This window comes from Patella vulgata, chromosome 2 (genome assembly GCF_932274485.2).
Source record: "Patella vulgata chromosome 2, xgPatVulg1.2, whole genome shotgun sequence".
Taxonomy (NCBI): Eukaryota; Metazoa; Mollusca; class Gastropoda; family Patellidae; genus Patella; species Patella vulgata.
The window spans coordinates 82799664-82821509 of NC_065880.2; the positions used below are offsets into that span (position 1 = coordinate 82799664).

The 21846-nt window shown below is 38.5% G+C and overlaps 1 protein-coding gene across 1 annotated transcript in view; it reads right to left on the bottom strand.

Annotated features, from left to right (window-relative positions):
* LOC126811493 (pyrokinin-1 receptor) overlaps window positions 1-21846 on the bottom strand; it is a 117012-nt gene that overhangs the window by 6635 nt on the left and 88531 nt on the right. The window contains exons 3-5 of the mRNA XM_050537158.2: window positions 11984-12357; window positions 10807-11008; window positions 8100-8225 (exon numbers count right to left, since the gene is read on the bottom strand). Of these exons, the coding sequence (XP_050393115.1) occupies window positions 8100-8225; window positions 10807-11008; window positions 11984-12357 (702 nt within the window). The remainder of the gene's footprint in view (window positions 1-8099; window positions 8226-10806; window positions 11009-11983; window positions 12358-21846) is intronic.

Sequence of the window (21846 nt, forward strand, 5' to 3'; positions counted from 1 at the left end):
CAGCAGTCTCAAGCGAGTGCAAATTTCTAGCGTCTGGTTATTCCAGTCTACATAAGCCGTTTGATTTGGTGCAATGTGTCTAGCCTCGTCCCTCGAGTCTCTTGATACAACTGGGGCTGGAGCGCATTATGGTACACGATTCGTGTACCAATGGTAAAATGTTTATTTTGTCTTAAATATTGGATATCAAAAGCCCATCTTTTTCCGGTAAGATCACAACATGAATGTTGATTTAATTTGACAAATAAATCGTGTTTTCAATGTTGAAGATTTGGGATGATATTGAGTTAAGAGACTTAGCTACTTTAACTAGTTTTTAACTATTATAGTGAGAACTGCCAGCTCTTTATCTAATCTCCCATAATGTATCTTTAACAAAGTCATCTTTCTAATCCTTCCGCTTGACATGTTATTTTAATCAAACTAATTCGGCAAATATATATTGTTTTTGCATTTGTTCTGAATTTTAAACAATTTAATTAAATTAAACGCGCGTCCCTAAAGACAATATTGTACAATAAATCATTTCTTGTCGCTCGGACTAATCTAAATAATTCTGATGCAGAACCATGGAACAATGCGCGAAATCGATAGGTCATACGTGTAAAAAATTCAAATGGGTAAGAAAGCTCAGAAAAGAAAATAAAGCAATTCAAGCGAAAAAAAAAAGTAAAAGAATATTTCGCACAATGTGAAAATTTCCGATAAACAAGATCCGCCTCTTTCTGGTTAGAAAAATAAAGAATGGTGCCAGGAAAATATTCATTCAATACAGGAATATTTGTTGCGTAAATACATTGAGTGCTTCAAGTTCATTATGTTGACAAAGCAAACAATACAATTGCATATTGTGCAAATATCCACTTAAAGAAAACTAATAACAACAGCATTTCGTTCTTTTACATAGGTACACCTATTTCCGGTACACCTATTTCCGGAAGACAAACAAAGGAAATAAAATGAAATAGGGGTTAACGTCCTACAAGTCTGTACCATGCGGACTATTGAAGATGGGCATAAGCCATACAATGTGCACAGATAGCGGTGCTACGGCCTACTCTTATATCGAATTCCAAATGCCAAGGGACTAAGTAAATAAGACGCTGGCTCGCTAGCCTGGAGTTCACGGGTGTTAACCGAGAAATTTCATCTGGATTTTCCGACGTGGTTCCTCCTTGTCAGTGATGCAGGACGCAAGGCCTAACAAGGACAGCTGTCTAGTCGTTCCGGTGGGACGAAAAACCGAGATCCCATGTACACATTGGCGTGCACGCTTGGCAGTTGAAATTGGATATAAGAGTACATAACACACTGTATGGCGTGTGCCCGGCTTCATTAGCGTAGTCGGGACAGAGCAGTAGGACGTTAAACCCCATTTCATTTTCATTTCCAACTTTCGTGGGTTCTTTTAGTACGTGTACACCAACGTGTACATGCGGCTTTCTAGGAGTAATGTATCTTGAAGCAGACTAAAAGAGTTAAACATAAATTGTTTGTGTCGAGAAGCGCAAGAAACAATTTAAGCGATTTGTTTATAAACTGTAAATCCCATCCCTTCTGTTGCTGTACGGTATATGTCATTGGTTCATTCTTTGAAGTGAATGATATAGCGATAACGAGTTTTAACTTTGCCTATTCCAAAACCTTCCATTGTTCTATACTGTATAAAATATTGTTCTACTTCAAAGGTGGTTACGCAAGCCTGTTTTAACTTGATCACCATAGATTAGATCTATTATGAGGCACGTCAGCATACATAGACAGTGAAACAGAAGATGCAAATAAAATGAGGTTAACGTCCCACCTTTCTGCACCAACCGGGATAATGAAGACGGGAAATCCCCCATGAAATATGTTAGGTCCACAATTAAATTGGTCTAGTCACTCAGACCGGCCAAAAAACCGAGGTCTTCATGTGCACAAGTGGTCTCAGTTCGGAGAATTAGCGGAAAGTCCTAGCAGAATTCGCCACATTCGCATTGTGCTCATAATCATTGAAATGAAAGAATATATCAAAATGGCCAATATATTGTATGGACTGCACTCCTTTCATTTCCGGGATTAATAATCGAGTGTGTAGATGAGTTTGTTTTAAATGAAGAAAAGAGAATATGCCCCTTTAAAGATGCGGGTCTTTCTTTAAGATAAATGTTCTATAAATTACGCTGTCCGGGCAGAATGTCCCTCATAGCACATTGTATGGCATATGCCCGTCTTCTTTAGCCCAGTTCAGAGCAGAACAGTAGAACGTTAAACTCCATTTCATATTTCATTTCTATAAATACTAATTAGAGATTTATTAACATGACAAAACCATAATCAACTCTCGGTGCCATTGGATGCTAGACATTAGATTGGAACAGTTCGGCCATTTAATAATTTAACTTAAAAATTGGAGTAGCGAGGCTAAGCCACGAATATACCAGTACCGTGGTTACGATAATAAACAAAGGTAGCACACATCTTGTCAAAACTACAAATAGTGATAACGTGGCTCAGAATAAAGTAATTTGAATGAAATTTTCAATATATTCATTTTGCATTATCTATTTTTGAACTATTAAAGCAAGAACGACCTGGGTCCTGTTTCACGAAATTTTAACTAAAGATAAAATCCAAATTTTAGTAGATACTTCAATTTTGATTGGCTAAACACTACAATCAGTCTAATATTATCCAATCAAATTACTAAAAATTTGGATTTTATCTTAGTTAAAATTTTGTGAAACAGGCCCCAGCTCTTTATCTAAATCTTACATAATGAATCTTTAAGTAAAACCTGGTGGATGACGTTATTGTCAGATCGGTTTCTCTGATGTTTCAGAACAAGTAAAGAAAACTTTGCTCATATAATAATGAAAGAATGCTTTTGAGGTAATTAAGTTAAAAGAATTGGGTTATGACTCGACGCTACCAGCTGACAGTCAAATGATCGATGGCTCTTAACAAACCGAGTATTTATTTCTACTAATATTGTTTCTACCATTTAGCAAATTAACCCATTATTCGACTCTGTGATTGCTTTAATAGAATATCTGTCACGGCTTTATTAATCTTGAAAGATGGGGTTGCTAGAGCTACTCGCTGCCATATTGCTATAGTGATCTTCATCTGCTATTGGGGATAATAATTACGTGTAGATCGTTACTGTGTTAAAGAGAGAGAGAGAGAGAGAGAGAGAGAGAGAGAGAGAGATGGAGTTTAACGTCCACTCGACACAAACTAGGACTAACACATGGTTCAGTTTTATTTCTATAATTCGCTTGCGCGTAGGGGTCTTTAGCAGTGGGAGAAAACCGGATGATCCAGAATAAACTAACGAGGTTAGACAGGCGACCCTACTCCTTGTCACGTACAACTGGGGATTCGAAACCACGCCAGTTGACTCAATGACAAACCTGTTGGTGTAACGTTCATTCGACACAAATTAGCAGTGTGAAGAAACCGAAGTACACAAGAGATATCCCACGAGGCGATCATTCCCCGTCCCCACCCGCCTCCAGGGGAACGGCTTTAAAGTGAAATTTGTTCTTATCTTACAATAACAAAAGATTATTGTAACAGACATTATTATTTATGATCTCACTGGCCCGGTCGTTCGGATGGGAGGAAAAGTACTGAAGTCCTGTGTACACTTTGGCGTGGAAGTAGAAGAACCCCTAGAAGTTGGAATTAAAATGCTGCCCAGTCAAAATTTACCTGATATCACACTGCATAGCGTATGCCCGTCCCCATTTCCCCGTTCAGTGCAGAAAAGTAGGGCGTTAAACACCATTTTACTCATTCATTGCCACTATCAAGGCTCCTTTTACATGCACTTCGATGTGTACACGGGTTCTCGTTTTCGACCCATCCAAACGACTAGACGTTTTTACTTGTAAGATCGCCTGTCTTGCACCCTAAACAAATGAAACCATACCACAGTGGCAAGAAGGCCACAATGACTCAGTGAGTAAGTCACTGATTCACTCACCGCCGGGTTTTATCAGATCACCTGTCCAGCATCATTAACAAGCGAAACCACGCCCCAGTGGCAAGGGAGTCACGATGGCTCAGTGAGGGAGTCACGATGGCTCAGTGAGGAAGTCACTGATTCATTCACCGCCAGGTCTCGGATTCGCCTCCGGTGTTGGCCGAGTAATTTCTTCGGAATTGTCCAAGATGCCTAATTGTTCAGATGGGACTAAAATACCATCCCTATTTCTAACATAACTTAGGATTTTTATCGCACAGAATTAATTTGTATGGTTTTCAAATAGTTTGGATTGCGGTGTGTCGTCTCAATCATGGTATCAGTTTAAGGGAGTCGCTAACCTGGAGGTCCCCTGTTCAACCCCTGTGTTGGCCGCGAAAGTTCATCTGGATGTCCCCTTCTCTTGTTCATCCAATCTTGTCAGTGTGTCAAGACAGAGGGCGTGGCAAGGGACGAAAAACTTAGGCTCCATGTACACATTGGCGTGCACGTAAAAGAAGTTGGAATTCGATATAAGAGTAAGTCGTAGCGCCGCAGTACAGGCAAAATTTCGCTCATAGCACACTATACGGTTTATGCTCGTCTTCGTAAGCCCAGTCGGAGCAGAACAGTAGGACGTTAAACTCCATTTCATTTCAGTTCGTTATCCATTTAAACTGATTACAGTTGGCAATTTTAAACAACCATTTAAAAACAATGAATTATAAACATGGATGAAACTGTGCCTTGTAATTAAAGTAGAATATAAAATCGATAGAGGTGTACTTTTAACTAATTAACGGTTCTAAATACCGTTCAATAAAAGACAAATTCACGATACGATAAGAACACCAATTACTGGGGATTAGAATATTGCTCACAAATGGTCCTTAGGACACAAACCGTGTTAATCATTGAGTGTTAACTGAACGTATTTTATCAAAAATACAAACAGACTCAATTATCTTTATATTTAACAAAAACGAAGAAAAATACATTGTAGATGTTTTTACATGTCCTTTGGCAATAGAATACACTGTGTAATTTATGATATTTTTCTGTCTTTAAAGCAATTTATTATCTTAAAAAGAATATATAGGGTAATCAATTATTTTAAAAAGAATATTCTGGGTAAATAGTTTTATCACCCAATAATACATTCTACAGTAGATATCGCTTGTGTGATATATTTCATAATCTACCGCGATATCTCCTTAGTCAGTTGATTGGTCAGTTGAAAAGGAACTACTTTTTTTTATTTTCAAAGACCGGTTCATTTTATTAAAAGTAACTTTTTTTTAAATTAAAAATGAACTATTGTTATTCAATTGACCTTGATGGAAACACTGGGTCCAATATAAAGGACTTTGCAATGGTTGAATTGCTGTCAAAAAATGATGCATCACTACGCCGTAATGTTCAGTAAAAGTGAAATCTACAGCAAAGAATTATATTTATCTATTTGTCCATGTAAGAAGGGATTGGGTGATAAATAAAATCTCCTACTCGTCTTTTTTTATATCAAAAAAGACTGGTAGGAGATTCTCTATATCTTCAAAAGAATATTTAGGGTAATTAATTATCTTAAAAAGTTTCATGTTTAGCTTACTGTGTTGAAAGTGAAAGACAAAATCTGTTGTATATCAACACTGGCTGAACGAATAAACGTACAATTTTCAACGAAGACAAAATTTGATAAAACAAACTAATAACAAAATCTGACGAAATAGACATTTTGATTTTTGAGTCAAAGTTTAACACAAAATTGCATCTGAGAAAGAAAAATCTGTTTGTTGCTTTCGTATTTCTTTGCACGTAGATGATGAGAACATTGAAATTAACACCATGGTTTTATCAGTATATATGATGTTAGAGCTAGTTAACGAAAGGGAACGAATTTAACGTCCTACTGTTCTGCTCCGATTGGGCTAATGAAGACGGGCATACGTCATCTGTGTTATGCGGGACACTATTTCCTACTCGTATATCGAATTCCATCTGCCAAGGGACCTTTTACGTGCACATCAATGTATACACGGGGCCTCGGTTTTTCGTCCCATCCGAACGACTAGACAGTTGTCCTTGTCAGGCCCTCCCCTCCTGCACCACTGACAAGGGGAAATCTTAATGAACTTTGATCGAACACACGACCTCCAGGCTAGCGAGCAAGCGTCTTACTCACTTAGCCACCATGACCTCCAACCAGCTAATGTATTAATTAGTTACGTATGTTATCTATATAACATTACATACTAACACAGTTTATTACATTCCCAGACTGAAAACACTGAAATCTACAAAATAATCAGAATATATCTAATTAAAAACACCGTGAGGTATTCCGTAAAAACATCGTTACAAACTCTTTGATAGTTCTAGTATATTTAGAATTCCACGAGGATTAGGTGGAAACACCACTGTGGTGTGGGCAAAATTCCCCTCGTAGCACATTATTGTATGGCGTATGTCAATAGCCCAGCAAAAGAATAACATAGTGTTATCATGCAAGTGTCTGCAGTTTCCTACAAAATCAGCACGATGGAAACTAAGCCGCGATTCTCACTGGCGTCACAATTTGGCTTTTGTTTTATGAGGGATGGATGTGAATGGTTGCGTGACTGTAATATCATTTCGAGAGGTCGTAAAGGTTACTGAACTGAAATAAAATCGCCATATTATGTTCGTGTCAAATTGACCCAAAGAATCTAAACCTAATCCCATTCTTTGTTTTAGGTGATAAAGGAAAAGTGAAGATTAACGTTCACGCGTTTATTTATTTAGCATGACGTAATTAATTTACACTTAGTATACTCTTCCGTTACTGTTCGTTGGGATTTTCCACCATTGTTTTCCCCTTTTCAGTGATACAAGACCGAGGAACTGGAAAGTTAGATGTCAAGGGACAACCCATAATCGTACGGATGGCACGAAAACACGACGTTCCGTGTACACATTGGCGTGCACGAAAATGAAGTTGAATTCGAGATAAGTGTAGGCCGTAGGGCCGCTGCCTGAGTACAATTCGATGACACGGTTCTGTCTTTATTGGCTCGGTCGGAGCAGAACAGTAGGACGTGAAACCCCCATGTTATTTCATTACCCAAGGTAGCGAACGGTATATCGAGTCAAGGGGACAGCCAAAATGGTAAAATGTTGTCTATATTGACCTTGATGCCACTAAAATGTTAATAAACGCTTTTGTTATGTCATCTTTAGATTATTGTAATTCATTATTGTATTCTCTTCCTAAAACTCTTGTAAGTCAGCTACAAAAAAATCCAGAATAAAGCAGCTCGAATTGTATCTCTCACCAAACCATCTGATCATATTACACCTGTTCTAAAACAGTTACATTGGCTACCGGTTAATCAACGCATCATTTTCAAAATTAACATAATCACTTTCAACTGTTTAAACGATCCTTTGGCACCATCCTATTTATCCGATTTGATTAAACAATATGTACCTTCTCGTTCCTTACGTTCATCTCATAAAAACCAACTTGTATGCCCAGTACAGAAGTCAAAATTTGGTGAGAGAGCTTTTGCGTACGCAGCACCAAAAGAGTGGAACAAATTGCCTCTGGAAGTCCAAAATAGTCCAAACGTAGCTATATTTAAACGACGTTTAAAAACCCTGTTTTTTACCCAAACTTTTAAACAATAATTTAAATGCTTCACTTTCCATTTGTATATTGTAACTATTCCTTTGTATTCTTTTGTTTATTTGTATATACATGTATGCTTGTTTTTGTTTTTTATAATCATATCTACATTGTAAAGCGCCACAGAGCAGTCAGACTGACTGAATGTTCAGCGCTATAGAAAACGATAATTATTATTATTATTATTACCAGGGTAGCGAACGTTATAGCGAGAAAATGGTAGAATGTTGTCGTATTACAAGATGGCGGAATGTTGTCGTGTTACAAGATGGCGGAATGTTGTCGTGTTACAAGATGGCGGAATGTTGTCGTATTATAAAATGGCGGAATATTGTCGTATTGTAAGATGGCGGAATGTTGTCGTCTTACAAGATGGCGGAATGTTGTCGTATTATAAGATGGCGGAATGTTGTCATATTACAAGAGGGCGGAATGTAATGTAAGATGACCGAATGTTGTCGTATGCTAAGTGTAGATAGTTACCTGATATGTAAAATAGATGACTCTGTACCGCCATTAATTCTCCCGTCCATTTAGGTACATACAGCACCATGAGTCTCTGGGCGTGAAATGGCGCCCAACATATTATAAAGGCCACAGCTACAGCAACTAAAATAGAAAAGAAAACTCAATTTAGCTAAAAGTCATTACGATTGTCGCTCTTGAGGCAGAACATTATTATAAAGACCAACTTATCTATAAGTCTTCGTGCAGAACATGCTTATGCTTTCTAGACCATCTGATACCACTTCCCCATCACAACCACAATCCATATTTCACAAAATACAACGTGACATTCTGCACACGGGGAACTATCTACTTAGAGAAAAGAGCTCCGTCATGAAAGACGTCCTTTAATAACGCTAAAGATAGTGTGGTGTATCAACTTGTACTGCTTTCTTTACCTTAAGAGGTGGGTGGGGGTGGGGGTGGCTGGTCGAATGTTGCTCGGTTTCGATTCCCCTCTTGCACGTGACAAGGTGTAGGGTTGTTTGTCCAACTTCGAGAGTTTCCCCCCTACTGCTAAAGACCCCGACGCACTAGCGGATTCTTGAAATACATTTGAAATATATGTTAGTCATGAAATGACCGAGTTTGTGTCGAGTTGACACCACTGCTCTCCCCTCTCTCTCTCTCTCTCTCTCTCTCACACTCTCCCTCTCTGCCAGTTTCGATTCTGTTCTCAAGCGAAACTAATTGTGCAGACAGACAACGGAAGTTTCGTATGACAATGTCTGTTGTTTACATAAATAGCTCGTCGATGAAGTAAACGTACCTTATCAACGACTGGAGGGATGGTGTATATATCAAACAACATGAGCATGAAATTTTATTTATCATCCAATTTTATCCTTAAACGAATCGAAAGATCAAAAGGCAATCCGAGTGACCAATGCAAGCAACGATAAGTTAAATCGAAATCGCCTAGGAGATATCGCTGTACTACTAAAATTAATTGGTGGAATACATTATTCGGTGATAAAAAATCTCCCATCGAGCTTAAATAATAACTAATATGGCAATCACAATGCATGAACAGAAATAAAGTACAGTTCAACAAAAACACCGAATTATTAGACTAATGGAAGCCATGGTGGCTTATTGAGTAAGACGCTGGGTCGCTAGCCTGGAGGTCGCGGGTTCGCTTCCGATGTTTGCCGAGAAAGATCATCGGGTTTTTATCCGGCGTGCATGGTTTCCCCTTGTCAGTGGTACAGGATGAAGGGCCTGACAAGGACAGCTGTCTAGTCGTTCGGATGCATAATGCATAAGGCACTAGCATATGCAGGAAGCCCCGCGTGTTGACAGAGAAAGTTCCTTAAAGGAAGTATGGGGACGATAAACCGAGGCCACATTCACCTTGGCAGATGGAACTCGATGACGCTGTTGGCGTATACCGCGTATGGACAGAGAAAGTTCCTTAAAGCACGCATGGGGACGATAAACTAAACTTTGGCAGATGGAATTCGATGACGCGTAGACCGTAGCGCCGGTGTTCAAGAAAATATGTTGGCGTTTTACCAGTCTTAAATGGCCTTGCTGGTGCAGAAAAGTAAGACATAAAACAATTTGATTTCCATACGCAGATCCTATTTCTGATCTACAGCGCCCTCCCGTCTTTGATATAAGGATCAATTTGTAATCAAAGAGAGGCCATATCTATAATTCCCAAAGTAAATAAAAGGAATGTCACTTCAAAGCAACATGTTCGACATGTGACGCCGTTTGACCGTTTTTAGAAACCTGGCTTTGAATTTCATGGCGTTTAGAGATAACATAAGCTTGTGGTTATGTTTGTCAGACTGACAGGTTACAGCAACAAGTGTCTGACCAATTAGCTCTGGGAGAGAGAGAGAGAGAGAGAGAGCGAGAGAGAGATGGGGTTTAATGTCGACTCGACATAAACTAGGTTATTTCGGGACTAACACATGGTTCAATTTTATTTCTATAATTCGCTTGCGCGTGGGGTCTTTAGCAGTGGAAGGAAACCGAAGGATCCGGAGAAAACCCACGAGGTTGGACAGGCGACCCTAATCCTTGTCACGTACAACTGGGGAATCGAAACCACGCCAGTTGACTCAATGGCAGACCTTATGATACAGCACACGCACGTGCTAACCATTTGGCTATCCAATCCCCCAATAAGCTCTGGAGATCAAAGGATGTGATTCAGAGTGGTTTAGCGAGGGGGGGGGGTGTCTTTTAGACATATGACACTGGGGGGGGGGGGATGAGAGAGAGGGTGGGGTTTAACGGTATACTCAAGGACAAGGTGAACGTGACCTCGGTGTATGGTCCCCATCAGGCCCCAGTTTCACATAGCATTCTCAGACTTAATTTTATGATCCAGAAACACAAAACTTTGCACATAGTTTCTTATATTGATATATTTGATACATTAAAATAACAAACGTTTTATAAAGGGCTCTATTTTAGTTACAATAACGCGAACAAATTCGAGCAATTCTTAAGTTTGAGAATGCTTTGTGAATTCGGAGCCCGGGTGAATAGACGCAGAGCACCTCTGAAAATTGGAAACTACTTTGACATATCCCAAGAAAAGTGCTCAGTCATCACCGGGATCGAATCTGGTCCGTTCTGGTTAGTGAGCAACCCCGTTGGTACTGAGCCGCCAAGACTGGCAAAAATTCAAAGAAGTATACCGTAAAGTTTTTTTTCTGAAACTTACCTAGAATTCTCATAACAACTCGCCTCGGTTGTTTTGGAACGTGTGACGAATTATTTTTATTTTTATCTTTGTGTCGGCTGCCGTACTGCGATTCCTCTGACAAGGCTCTTGTCAGGTCCGATCTTCGTAACGCCAGTCCGATCAATATATACAAGCAAATAATAATAGTAACTGGCGTCAAGAAAAATACAAATGTTGACACCTGCAATAAAACAAATATTTTGAGACATCTGAAAATAATGGCAAAAATGATGTAAACGTCTAAACTGTCTGAGAGATATCAAATCCAAAATTTTATTATACGGTCAACATTTATTTGCTAAATCAAATTAAATGACAATTTATGAGTAAATTAAACACATGCAATATCTCACGGTTAGTAGATGGATATATCAACATCATATATTTATATTTCTTTCTCGTCATGTCATGTGAAACCTGATTAAAATAAAGATCTATATTTCGTTTCGTTTTTTTGTTTTGTTGATACTTTCGATGGCAACAACTACATGAGAAGAACGCTAGATCAAAGGTGGTCTAGTACAAATGACGTCATAAGTGAATTGTGGGTTGGGGGTTGGTTTAGATCTAGGCTTTAGATCTCCAGACCTTGACAAAATCTGCAGCCTTAACCCCAATACACAATCCACATATGACGTCATGTATGCTAGAAGGAGAGAGAGAGAGAAATGGGGTTTAACGTCCACTCGACACAAACTAGGTCATTTCGGGACTAACATATGGTTTTAATTTTATTTCAATAATTCGCTTGCGCGTAGGGGTCTTTAGCAGTGGGAGGAAACCGGAGGACCCGGAGAAAACCCACGAGGTTGGACAGGCGACCCTACTCCTTGTCACGTGCAATATGCTAGAAGGTCTCCAATCTAGAGTTCTGCACAACCAGAGTTGATTATGGTCTGGATAAGTTAATTAATGTCTAATTAATAATTTAGATAACATTTCCGGCCTAAAGAAAGATCTGCAATATACAGATTTAGCTCTTGCATAATGTATGTTTAACAGTTAGATTTCGAAATAAAAGTGGGCCGTAGCGCGATGTCCGCTGGTATATTCCGTCTTCATCTGCCCAGTTACTACAAAGTAAAGCGTTAAACTTCATTTCATTTTAATTATGCATTTCTTTAAGTCAAACAATTTAATAACTGTTTTTCTTTACCTGAAATATATAACTCATTGGATCTTGTCGCCATTTTTCTGGAATATTACAAACTAAGGATTCTGGAACCGGAAGTGCCGTGCTTGGGTCCTTCAGTTCGTAAAATTGTCGAGTATGGAAGGCGTACGGTAAGGCTGCTAGAATGGCTACAACCCAAACAGCTATGATGATCTTCACTGCTCTTGACAAACTCGCCATTTTGTGAGATAAAAGCGGTCGACAGATGGCGACATAACGTTCCACAGTAAATGCGGTGATCGTCAGCACGGATGCGTAAGACGTCATCTCCATCACAGTATGACGAAATATACAGAAAATCTCGCCGAATCTCCATGGATACGCTTCCCAGATTGTGTAAAGTTCAGGTGGTAGACCTGAAATGACAAAAAAAATAAACTATAAATATTACAGGGTAGAATTACATTTTACATTAGTTACTGCGTTTTTAAATCTATACATATTTGTGACTTCCGTTTGTCTGTTCTTATGGTTGTCTGTTCGGCATTGGTGACTACACTAGGGCTGCCCAGAAAAAATGAAATGAAATGGGGTTTATCGTCCTACTGTTCTGCTCCAAGTTCCAAGAGATATTTTATTGCACGCCAATATGTATAGGGGACCTCGGGTTTTCGTGCCATCTGACGGGTTGCTCCGGGGTTAAAATGTGTGGTATAAGGGCAGCTCTAGCCCACGAATAGCATGGACCTGGTGGCGTTGCACTAGACCACGTCATGGGTTTACGCAATGCATGCCGTAAGTAAACAGATTATCAATAGATAAAGGCGCATATACGGGTGTCCTATGTACTCCGCTGTACATTTTGGTGTTAATTTACGTTGGTGATTGTCAGCCATTGGTGATATTTCAGCCAATCAGAATAAAATACTTTTTAGATTTGCACGGTGGTAGTTCACAATTACCGGAGACTTTACTGCCGAATAGAGCATAATGTCATAAAAGAAATCTTTTCATTCAATGTTAAACATTTTAATTATTCACTCTGCGTTGAATATTTACAGAGACTGAATTAACTACGATTTGCACAAGCTTTTGTATTTTCCTATATCTTTACACGAAGGCCATGGATTCAGACAGCTAATAAATGTCAATTAATTCAAGCTTGTTAAATCGTTCTCTTATCAGACATTGTGTGATACGATTGGTTCATTCCTGATTTCTGTAAAGTATTCAATGCACGAAGGTTTTATACCAACTTTGAAAATATCTCGAATAATCTAGTCTGCCATCTTTGAATCCCCTTTCTCTTAGTTATATGGCTATTTATTGATTTTATTTAACGGTTACGTTGACTCGTTTCCTGTCTTTGTGCACCAACTAATTGCAGGGGAAATCGTTCAAATGTGGATACAAGTATCAAAACTGGCACAAATACTCCCTGGGGACTGTTCTTTTGAAAAAGCACATCAGCCCAACGATGGTGGCGATTTTCTGGCTAGAAATGTCTTTTTTTTTTGCGATAAAGTCACACCAAATTGTCCTATTTTACTGATCCTTAACATATATTTTAAGTTTCATATAAATCAGACAAGAATTGAAGACTGTAGAGGGTACACAAGCTTTGTACAATTCACATTTTGCCCAAAAGTCAAGGGCCATAACCTAAGAAGTTGTGGTCTTATGCCGACCAAATCGAAATCCCCCAATATATTTTGATCTATAACACACATGTCAAGTTTCATCTGAAGGGTAAACAAATTTTGTACATAATTCAGATTTTGAGTAAAAGGCCAGGGCCATAACCTACGAAGTTGCGGTCTGATGCAGATCAAAATTGAACTCTTGCAAGATCTTGTGATCTTTAATATATGTAATAAGTTTCATCTGAATTGGAATCGGAGACCCCTAGATTGTGAGGCTCCAGAATACAGCCCGTCAAGTCTATAGGTAAATCCAGCACTAGGTGTCAACCTTAAAAAACACAGACATAATTAAATAAAAAAAAGTTAACGCCCTAAACAGTCGCCATACTTGTTTTCCATTTGTTGAACAAACATGGCGAACGTTTACAGGCAGGCCACGCCCACAGCTAGACCTCCAGTTTTAACTTGTTTTTTATTATGACAAAGAGAGAAGATGGTCCGCCTTTTATTTTCAAGACAGAGATTTTAAAAGTGTGTTTTAAGGTGACCTTCTTTTGATTTTGATATAAATAATTTAATTAAATCAACCTGTCCATAATATCTTATTGTATTGGACGTTAAATCTGTAATAAACCACAACAACAACACCCACATCCAGTATAATATGTCTCGTCAAGCACAATATCCACATCCGGCTAGCTATATTTGAACTACCACGCACGCTCGACTGAGACGAACAGTTTTATTGCTGGTTTGGGTACATTTTAAATACTAGACTTTATGATGCAGAAAATTATTCGGTGTTTCTACGTTGTTATGCAAAACATTTCACGAAATAAGAAGAACTGAATGGCGTTGGCATAGTTATTGTTTGGGGTAATACAGTTTTTCTCTTATTTTTAGTGCAAAAGTACACCGTGGTTGGCTTATTTCATCTACATGTAATTAGTAAAATAATATGTACCTGATCAGACATAATAATTGTGTAGCAATAATATTTTCAGTGAAAAAAATCTCAACCAGTGTAATAGTTGAAATAGAGCTAGCTGGATGTGGACACTGTGCTTGACAATGCATATACTGGATGTGGACACTGTGCTTAATAAGGCATATACTGGATGTGGGCGTTCCTGGAGTTTTACGTTCATTTCCACCAAGGGTGATATCGTAGACTTTGGATGTGGGCGTGGCCTGTCTATCTTCTTATAGCCGTCTTTAGTCGCCATGTTTGTTCTACAAACTGAAAACATATTTGGCGACTGTTTAGGGCGTTAAATGTTGTTTTAATTAATTATTTCCGTAGTTTTGTATTCGGAGTTCAGCTTTAAATCTATAATCTCCACGTATCAAAAACTCCATTTAAATCCATTTCCCATCCAGCATACATTTTTTTGATTGGTAGTTTCTTTCTTTTCTCCACTTTGTGCCTTTTGTATGACAATTTTTGACATTTTGATCTACATGTAGAATCGGGTTTTAGTAAATATTTGTGATTTTGAAGTGAAAGGATATGAATGACGTCACCGTCTATAGATTCCTTTGTCAGGGCGTAGATAAAATGTCGAGATGGCCAACCCCTCAATATTTATATCGGATGGTTACGCCATGTTGTGCTTTAAAAAGATTAAAATATCGAATTTAACAATGAAGGCATTTGTAAAAGAATTACTAGTCTTTGTCCGAGTAAACGAGGCCGCGGGTTCGTTTCCGGTGTTGGCCGAGAAAGTTCATCGGGATTTTTCCGGCGTGGTTTCCGCTTCTCCGAGGGGATGGAGGAGGGCCTGACAAGGACAGCTGTCTAGTTGTACTGATGGAACGAAAAACCAAGGTCCCATATGTACATTAGCGTGCACATAAAATATCCCTTGACAGATGGAATTCGATATAAGAGTAGGCTGTCCGGGCACAATGTCCCTCATAGCACACTGTATGGCGTAAGCATTTCTTCATTAGCCCAGTCAGTGCAGAAAAGTAAAACGTTGAACCCCATTTCATTTTCAAGAAAACAATTTCAGATAATCTAGTACTGCTTCTCTTTAAGATAATTGTTTGTTGCAGACACACGAAGCCCTACTGATATCATATCTAAAAAGTAGTCAATTATGTTAAAAATTTCAAGCAATTCAACTGAAGTCTTACTGGAATCAGAATTCAGATGAAACCAATTACTGCCAACCATAATCAATTTATAAACTGGCTAACTTGTTTAAAGAACAATACAAGTCTAGCACCAATAATGGCTTTCTTCTTCTCTTAGGCAAACTATTCATAAAAAATATTGTCATGATTCCCATAAGATTTCACACAAGTCAATCAAAATTGTAAATTTTGATCGGTGAACATTCTATAACGGTCCAAATGTCAAATGACGTCTTTTTGTATTAACAATTCCTGAACCAATGGTTAAGTCATAGATCGAATGTCGGTATTCTTCTCAACGGTCGACATGACAAACAATGTTAATTTAGAAATTCTTTTTAAAAAGTAATTGAGAGAGAAATGGCAAACAATGTTAATTTAGAAATACTTTTAAAGAAGTAATTGAGAGAGAGAGAGAGAGAGAGAGAAAGAGAGAGAGAGGGAGAGAGAGAGAGAGATTCTCAACGGTCGAAATGGCAAACAATGTTAACTTAGAAATACGTTTAAAGAAGTAATTGAGAGAGAGAGTGAGGGAGAGAGAGAAAGAGTGAGGGAGAGAGAGAGTGAGAGAGAGAGAGAAAGAGTGAGAGAGAGAGAGAAATTCTGCACGTTTTACCCAGTCTTCTCATGGAAACATTTTCGTGGGATGATTCGCGATATTTAGACGAAAGTGGGATATTCGGGAAAAAGACTGAGATACGAGAGAGGAAATTTAGAAGTACTGTAAGATGCTGTATGTTTTATCCAGTCTTCTCATGAAAACATTTTCTGGGGGTAGGGGGGTAGTTCGAGATATTTATCCGAAAGTGGGATATTCGGGTAAAAATCAGAGATATAGTTTAGTTTAAACAATATATTATTATTCATTTAAAAAGGATTGAATAACAGGCAAAGCCTGTATAAATTCTTTTATTTCCCAGGGATACAGAAAATAATAAACGATATAATAATAATAAGATTAAATATAATAAATTGAAAAACCGAACATCTACAGTTTTATGTAGATATGAGAGAGTAAAGTGGAATTTTCGAGGAATAATCTGAGATATTCCACACAAAAGTGTAATCTTCGGGTAATATTGTTCAGAAACATTAAAACCATAAAATGTTCCGAGTATGATCAATCTGATTAAAATACAGATCTATATTTCGTTCCGTTTTTTTTTTATACTTTCGCTGGCCTACACTACATGAAGATCTGACAGGTTGTAGCGAAGGGTCGTGTCAGAGGTCATACGAGCGGCTTTTGACCTATGACGTCAGACATTCGATTAACCAATCAGCATTGATGTTACTAGTGGATTACCCACAGTTCCGTGCAAAACACGCCTAAAGCTCGCCGTAACCGACCGTTTCATTGACTAACCCCTCACATAATTCAGAACACGTCAATTATAACAATTCTTCCAGATCCTAGTGTAGTAAAGACAAGTAAAATGAAATTTTGAACTATAAAAACGAAACGAAATATGATCTGTGTTTTAATCAGATCGGAGTATGATTGCAGCAACTGAGGAGTAATGTTAAACGGTTCCGAAATCAGCCCAGAAATATTAATTTCCATGGTTACATTTCTGGGGATAACCCCTCTTTAATGGACATGGCGTAGTAAGATGTATTATTAGTGTTATTCTTGTAAAACGATGAAAATAGAATTAACGAGGAAGCGCAGCAGGAAATCGGTTGTCTAGATCCGCCATTTATAATTGTCCCGTGTAGTAAACACGATGTAGAGAAAATGTTTACAAGTCTTGGGTATATCAACAGCATGGTGTTACATTAAATAATAAAAAAAATCAAACAAAGATCACCAAATACGACAGTTTTACAAGATAATAGGAAATGTCAACTGTAGGAAAAAAGGATTGTCCTGAAATGTGAAATTAAATTAACGGGCGATTTTCTCAGGCCATTTGTAAACGGATATCGACTTTTGTCGCGGTCGACAAGTTACCATTGTTAATATTGATGTACGTTCTCAGAGCGGTAAACGTTTACACAGCGAACATGTAACGGTGCGTTTCTGTGAACATCTGACTTCAGTGGTCCAGACCGGAACCGCTCTAAGTGCGGATTGCTCACATTTAGCCTATTTACACTGCTAAAAATTAAACCGCTCTATTCTCGGAACCGTTCCTAGTACGCTTAAAAGTTACAATGTTAATGTATATGCGTGGTCCATTTTGTGACGTAGAAAGATGGTCTTCGTAGGTGACAAATGACAGCATGTGAAAACAGAACCATGGTAAAATGACTGGTCGATAGGCGAGCAATCATATGATCTATGTGACACACTAAACTTTAAAGGAGCTAAATCGCTAATATTTGGGACCTAGAAATTGACACCCATGGGTCGTAATGCATATAATAATGTAATAGGAATATATATAAACTGATTTACATTCAATCGGTTCCATTTTTACTCTAGTTTCAAATCAGTTACGTTCGGCGAAATATGTCAGAAGTCTCAATCGAATGAAAATCTCTAGCGTCTGGTTATTCTAGTCTACATAGTATTTATTGCGCATACTCTCCTTAAAAGAATATGCCGTCACCGTTTGACATGACTTGTTGAATGTCTAGCCTCGTTCTTCAAGTCCATTGTTAGAATGGGCCTGAAACGCATTATGGTACACGATTCGTGTACCAATGGTAACATGTTTATTTTGACTTAAATATTGAATATCAGAAGCCCATCTTTTCCCGGTAAGATCACAACATCAATGTTGATTTAAATTGACAAATAATTCGTGTTTTCAATGTCGAAGATTTTGGACGATATTGAGTTGGAGACTTAGCTACTTTAATTAAACTTTTATTACAGAACTTTTCATCTCGCATGGTTATTGTGTAACGGAAAGCCTAATATAAGGCCCGCGTTCCTTGTTTCCGCTGGCGAAAAAGTCGATTTATTGCAAATGTCATAGGACCTTTTCCACGTAAGCGTTGCCCAATGAGCAACTTTTTTAGCAGTGTATTTTCCCGCTGGCTCAAAGGTGTTTATGAAAGCGGGACTTATCTTAGTACACGAAACACACCCAGCGTTACCACACGTGGTCACCCACACTCAGAATAAATTTACGATTCCTAGGCTATGGCTGCCCCTAGAGAGAGAGAGAGAGAGAGAGAGAGAGAGAAATGGGGCTTAACGTCCACTTGACCCAAACTAGGTGATTTCAGGACTAACATACGGTCCAATTTTATTTCAATAATTCGCTTGCGCGTAGGGGGCTTTAGCAGTCAGAGGAAAACGGAGGACGCGGAGAAAACCCAGGAGTTGGGACATGTACAACCGTGGAATCAGTACGAGATTTACCATCCACGGTGCAAATATGTTAGCGACCTTTGTAGTTCATAAGTTTAAAACCTACTTCCGCGATGGGGAGATCAAATAGACCAGTGTTTCCCGCGGGAAACCGTAGTACCCGCAGTAAATCCAAAGAGGTTGAGAAGGCGTACCAAATCCCATCCGTCAGAAACCGAAATCCACGCGTGGTCAGTCAGAGCTCGTAGAGCAACCCTCTAGACCACTAGACCATGCCAACTCCTCCTGTGTAATACCATTTACGATTATATCAGTTCGTAAATGTCAACGGTATCTTTTTTGTGAGATTCTTATTGTAGGCCGGTTGGGGAGGTTCTGCTATTTCCGGACTCCAAAATGGCCGCGTTATATAAATGAGCATTTTGGGGAATACTAACCCGATCCTAACTCTAACCCTTTTAAGAGGGGTAAAAGGTAAATTGGATCCAAGTCCAGTCTTCTAAAAAGGGTTAGGGTTAGGGTTGGCGTTAGTATTTCCCCAAATTTTCTTTTATATAAAGCGGCCAGTTTGGACTCCGGAGACACATACGAACTTCCCCAACCGGCCTACAATAAATATCATCTCCCATCTTCTTTATCTCTAACCTATAGATGATGTCTACCACAATGTCATCTCAATCTCCACGTGCGTTAAAGCATCTTATGAAGTCATCACCAGACTCAAATTGCTTGTTTACCTAACAACATATTTTATTCGTGTTTTATGAGGCGTTTACGTCTGAAGTAGACATTATTCTACAGACGAAAGACGGTCATTAGGTGATAATCGAGATGATATAGTCTTGTTCATCAAGGTAATGTCTGTCTTAACTCTTTGATCAAAATTATAATGAAACCTTTACGACTCTTTCATTAAAAGAATGTACAGAAGCAGACATTAGTTTGAGGACATGATCGCCATAGATTTTAATCAGTGGATTCATTATGTCCCAATAGGAAGGCGGAGCAGTAGGGTATATGGAGTCTCCACATACTCCCTGTGAAATAAGTAACTCGATCGCCAGACATAATTGAAAATATCGCGATGTTTTTGGTTGCCAATGTGTGACAGTGAAATTCAATAAATTCAATATCGTGGGAGTTGTTTCCCTTTGATGACTCTGATATCGCTCTTATGGGGGCTGTACTTAATTAATCAGAGACTGGAGTCCAACCATGAAACTATTCAACTGTTTCTCGGCCGCCTAGTTTCATTATTAATGTAGCAATCCCCATACAAACTAAATCGAAGAGATTTCGATTTGTCAGTTTTTACGTAATTTTGATACGGGTTTCGAAGTGTTTTGGTCCTGTTATGTAAGATCTTTTTCGACACTCCTTAGTAAACGCATGGTGCTAAGATTTCCTAAAGATACCATTTATTAATTAGAACGGTTTTCTCTTCAGTTTTTACATGTACACTGACGTGTATTGCGTTAAACGTTCCTAGTGCAAAAACAGAAAATTTGACCTTTTGACCTCCGAGGTCACAAATAACAAAGGTGAATTTAGCAAGTTTACATTTTTATCGAAAGAGTGATTAGTTTCGATCATTTTCAGCAAGCTTTCATGATACAAGAATAGCTTTGTATTCAATGTCAGTGTAAATGACCTCGTTTGACCTTTGACCCCGAATATCTCGAAAACGCCCCAATGGCGGACTGGTTACCAGTCGGCATCGTATCTTACGCAGAAAAATACTATAGAAAAGTTTGGTCTGGTTTTGTGCCCATTTGATGGACCCCACCCCACCCCGTCCCACGCACTGAGCCTCCGGTCTAAAAAAGTAAGACATCAAACATAGAATAGATACAGGGAGAGACAAATAGGGTTTAACGTCTTCACGACACAATCTAGGTCACTTCGGGACTAACTTCATTCGCATGCACGTTTGGATCATTAGCAATGGGTGTAGTGATTAAACGATAATACCGGAACAGCAAAAGTAGAAGAACGAATCCCCCATGAATAATGAGTAGGGATACAAGTTATGATTACCATACTATTTTATATCACGTGATATCTATTAATAACACGATGTAATGGAATATTTTGATATAATAATCAGCAATAATCCACCTGACCATCATATAGTGATATAACCACGGGTTCAAGGATAGTCATAGAATAATACCAGGATTATTGGGAGATTTACCGTCATCTCATAAATTCGGATAATATTCCTAGAAACAGTCATAATGTATTTGTGGTTTTATCCTTAAAGGGATATTACAGACATATCTTTATTAGAGTTTTATTAAAGATGCATTATGCACGAGCTAAAAATGTCTATTGCAGGTCTTTCTTTAGGCCTGAAATGTTATATAAATTATTAATTAAAAATTAATTAACTTACCAAAGACCACGATCAACTCTCAATGTCATCGGATGGCAGTGGTAAAAGTAGGTTTAAAAACGTTTTGTTTTCGATGCAGTTGCCGTAAAAATGGACAATCGAGACTTTGTTTACTATCGTAACAACGGTAGTAATGACAATCAAGGCTAAACTATAATTATATCGCTGATATCTAGGCTCATATTCTGTTTTCATTATCTTGTCAGCTCTTTATCTAATCTTAACTTATGCCGCTTTAAGCATACAGAACATTAATGGACATGTATTCTTCAATGTATAGGTGTATTTTCTGGACACTGGCTCTATTAATTAAATGAAATGGAGGGGGGGGGGGGGTAGCGTCCTTCTTTTCTGCACCAACCGGGATTATGAAGCCGGTTATACGCCATGTTGGCGTGGTTTCGAATCCTCGGTTGTACGTGAAAAGGAGTAGGGTCGCCTGTCCAACCTCGTGGGTTTTCGC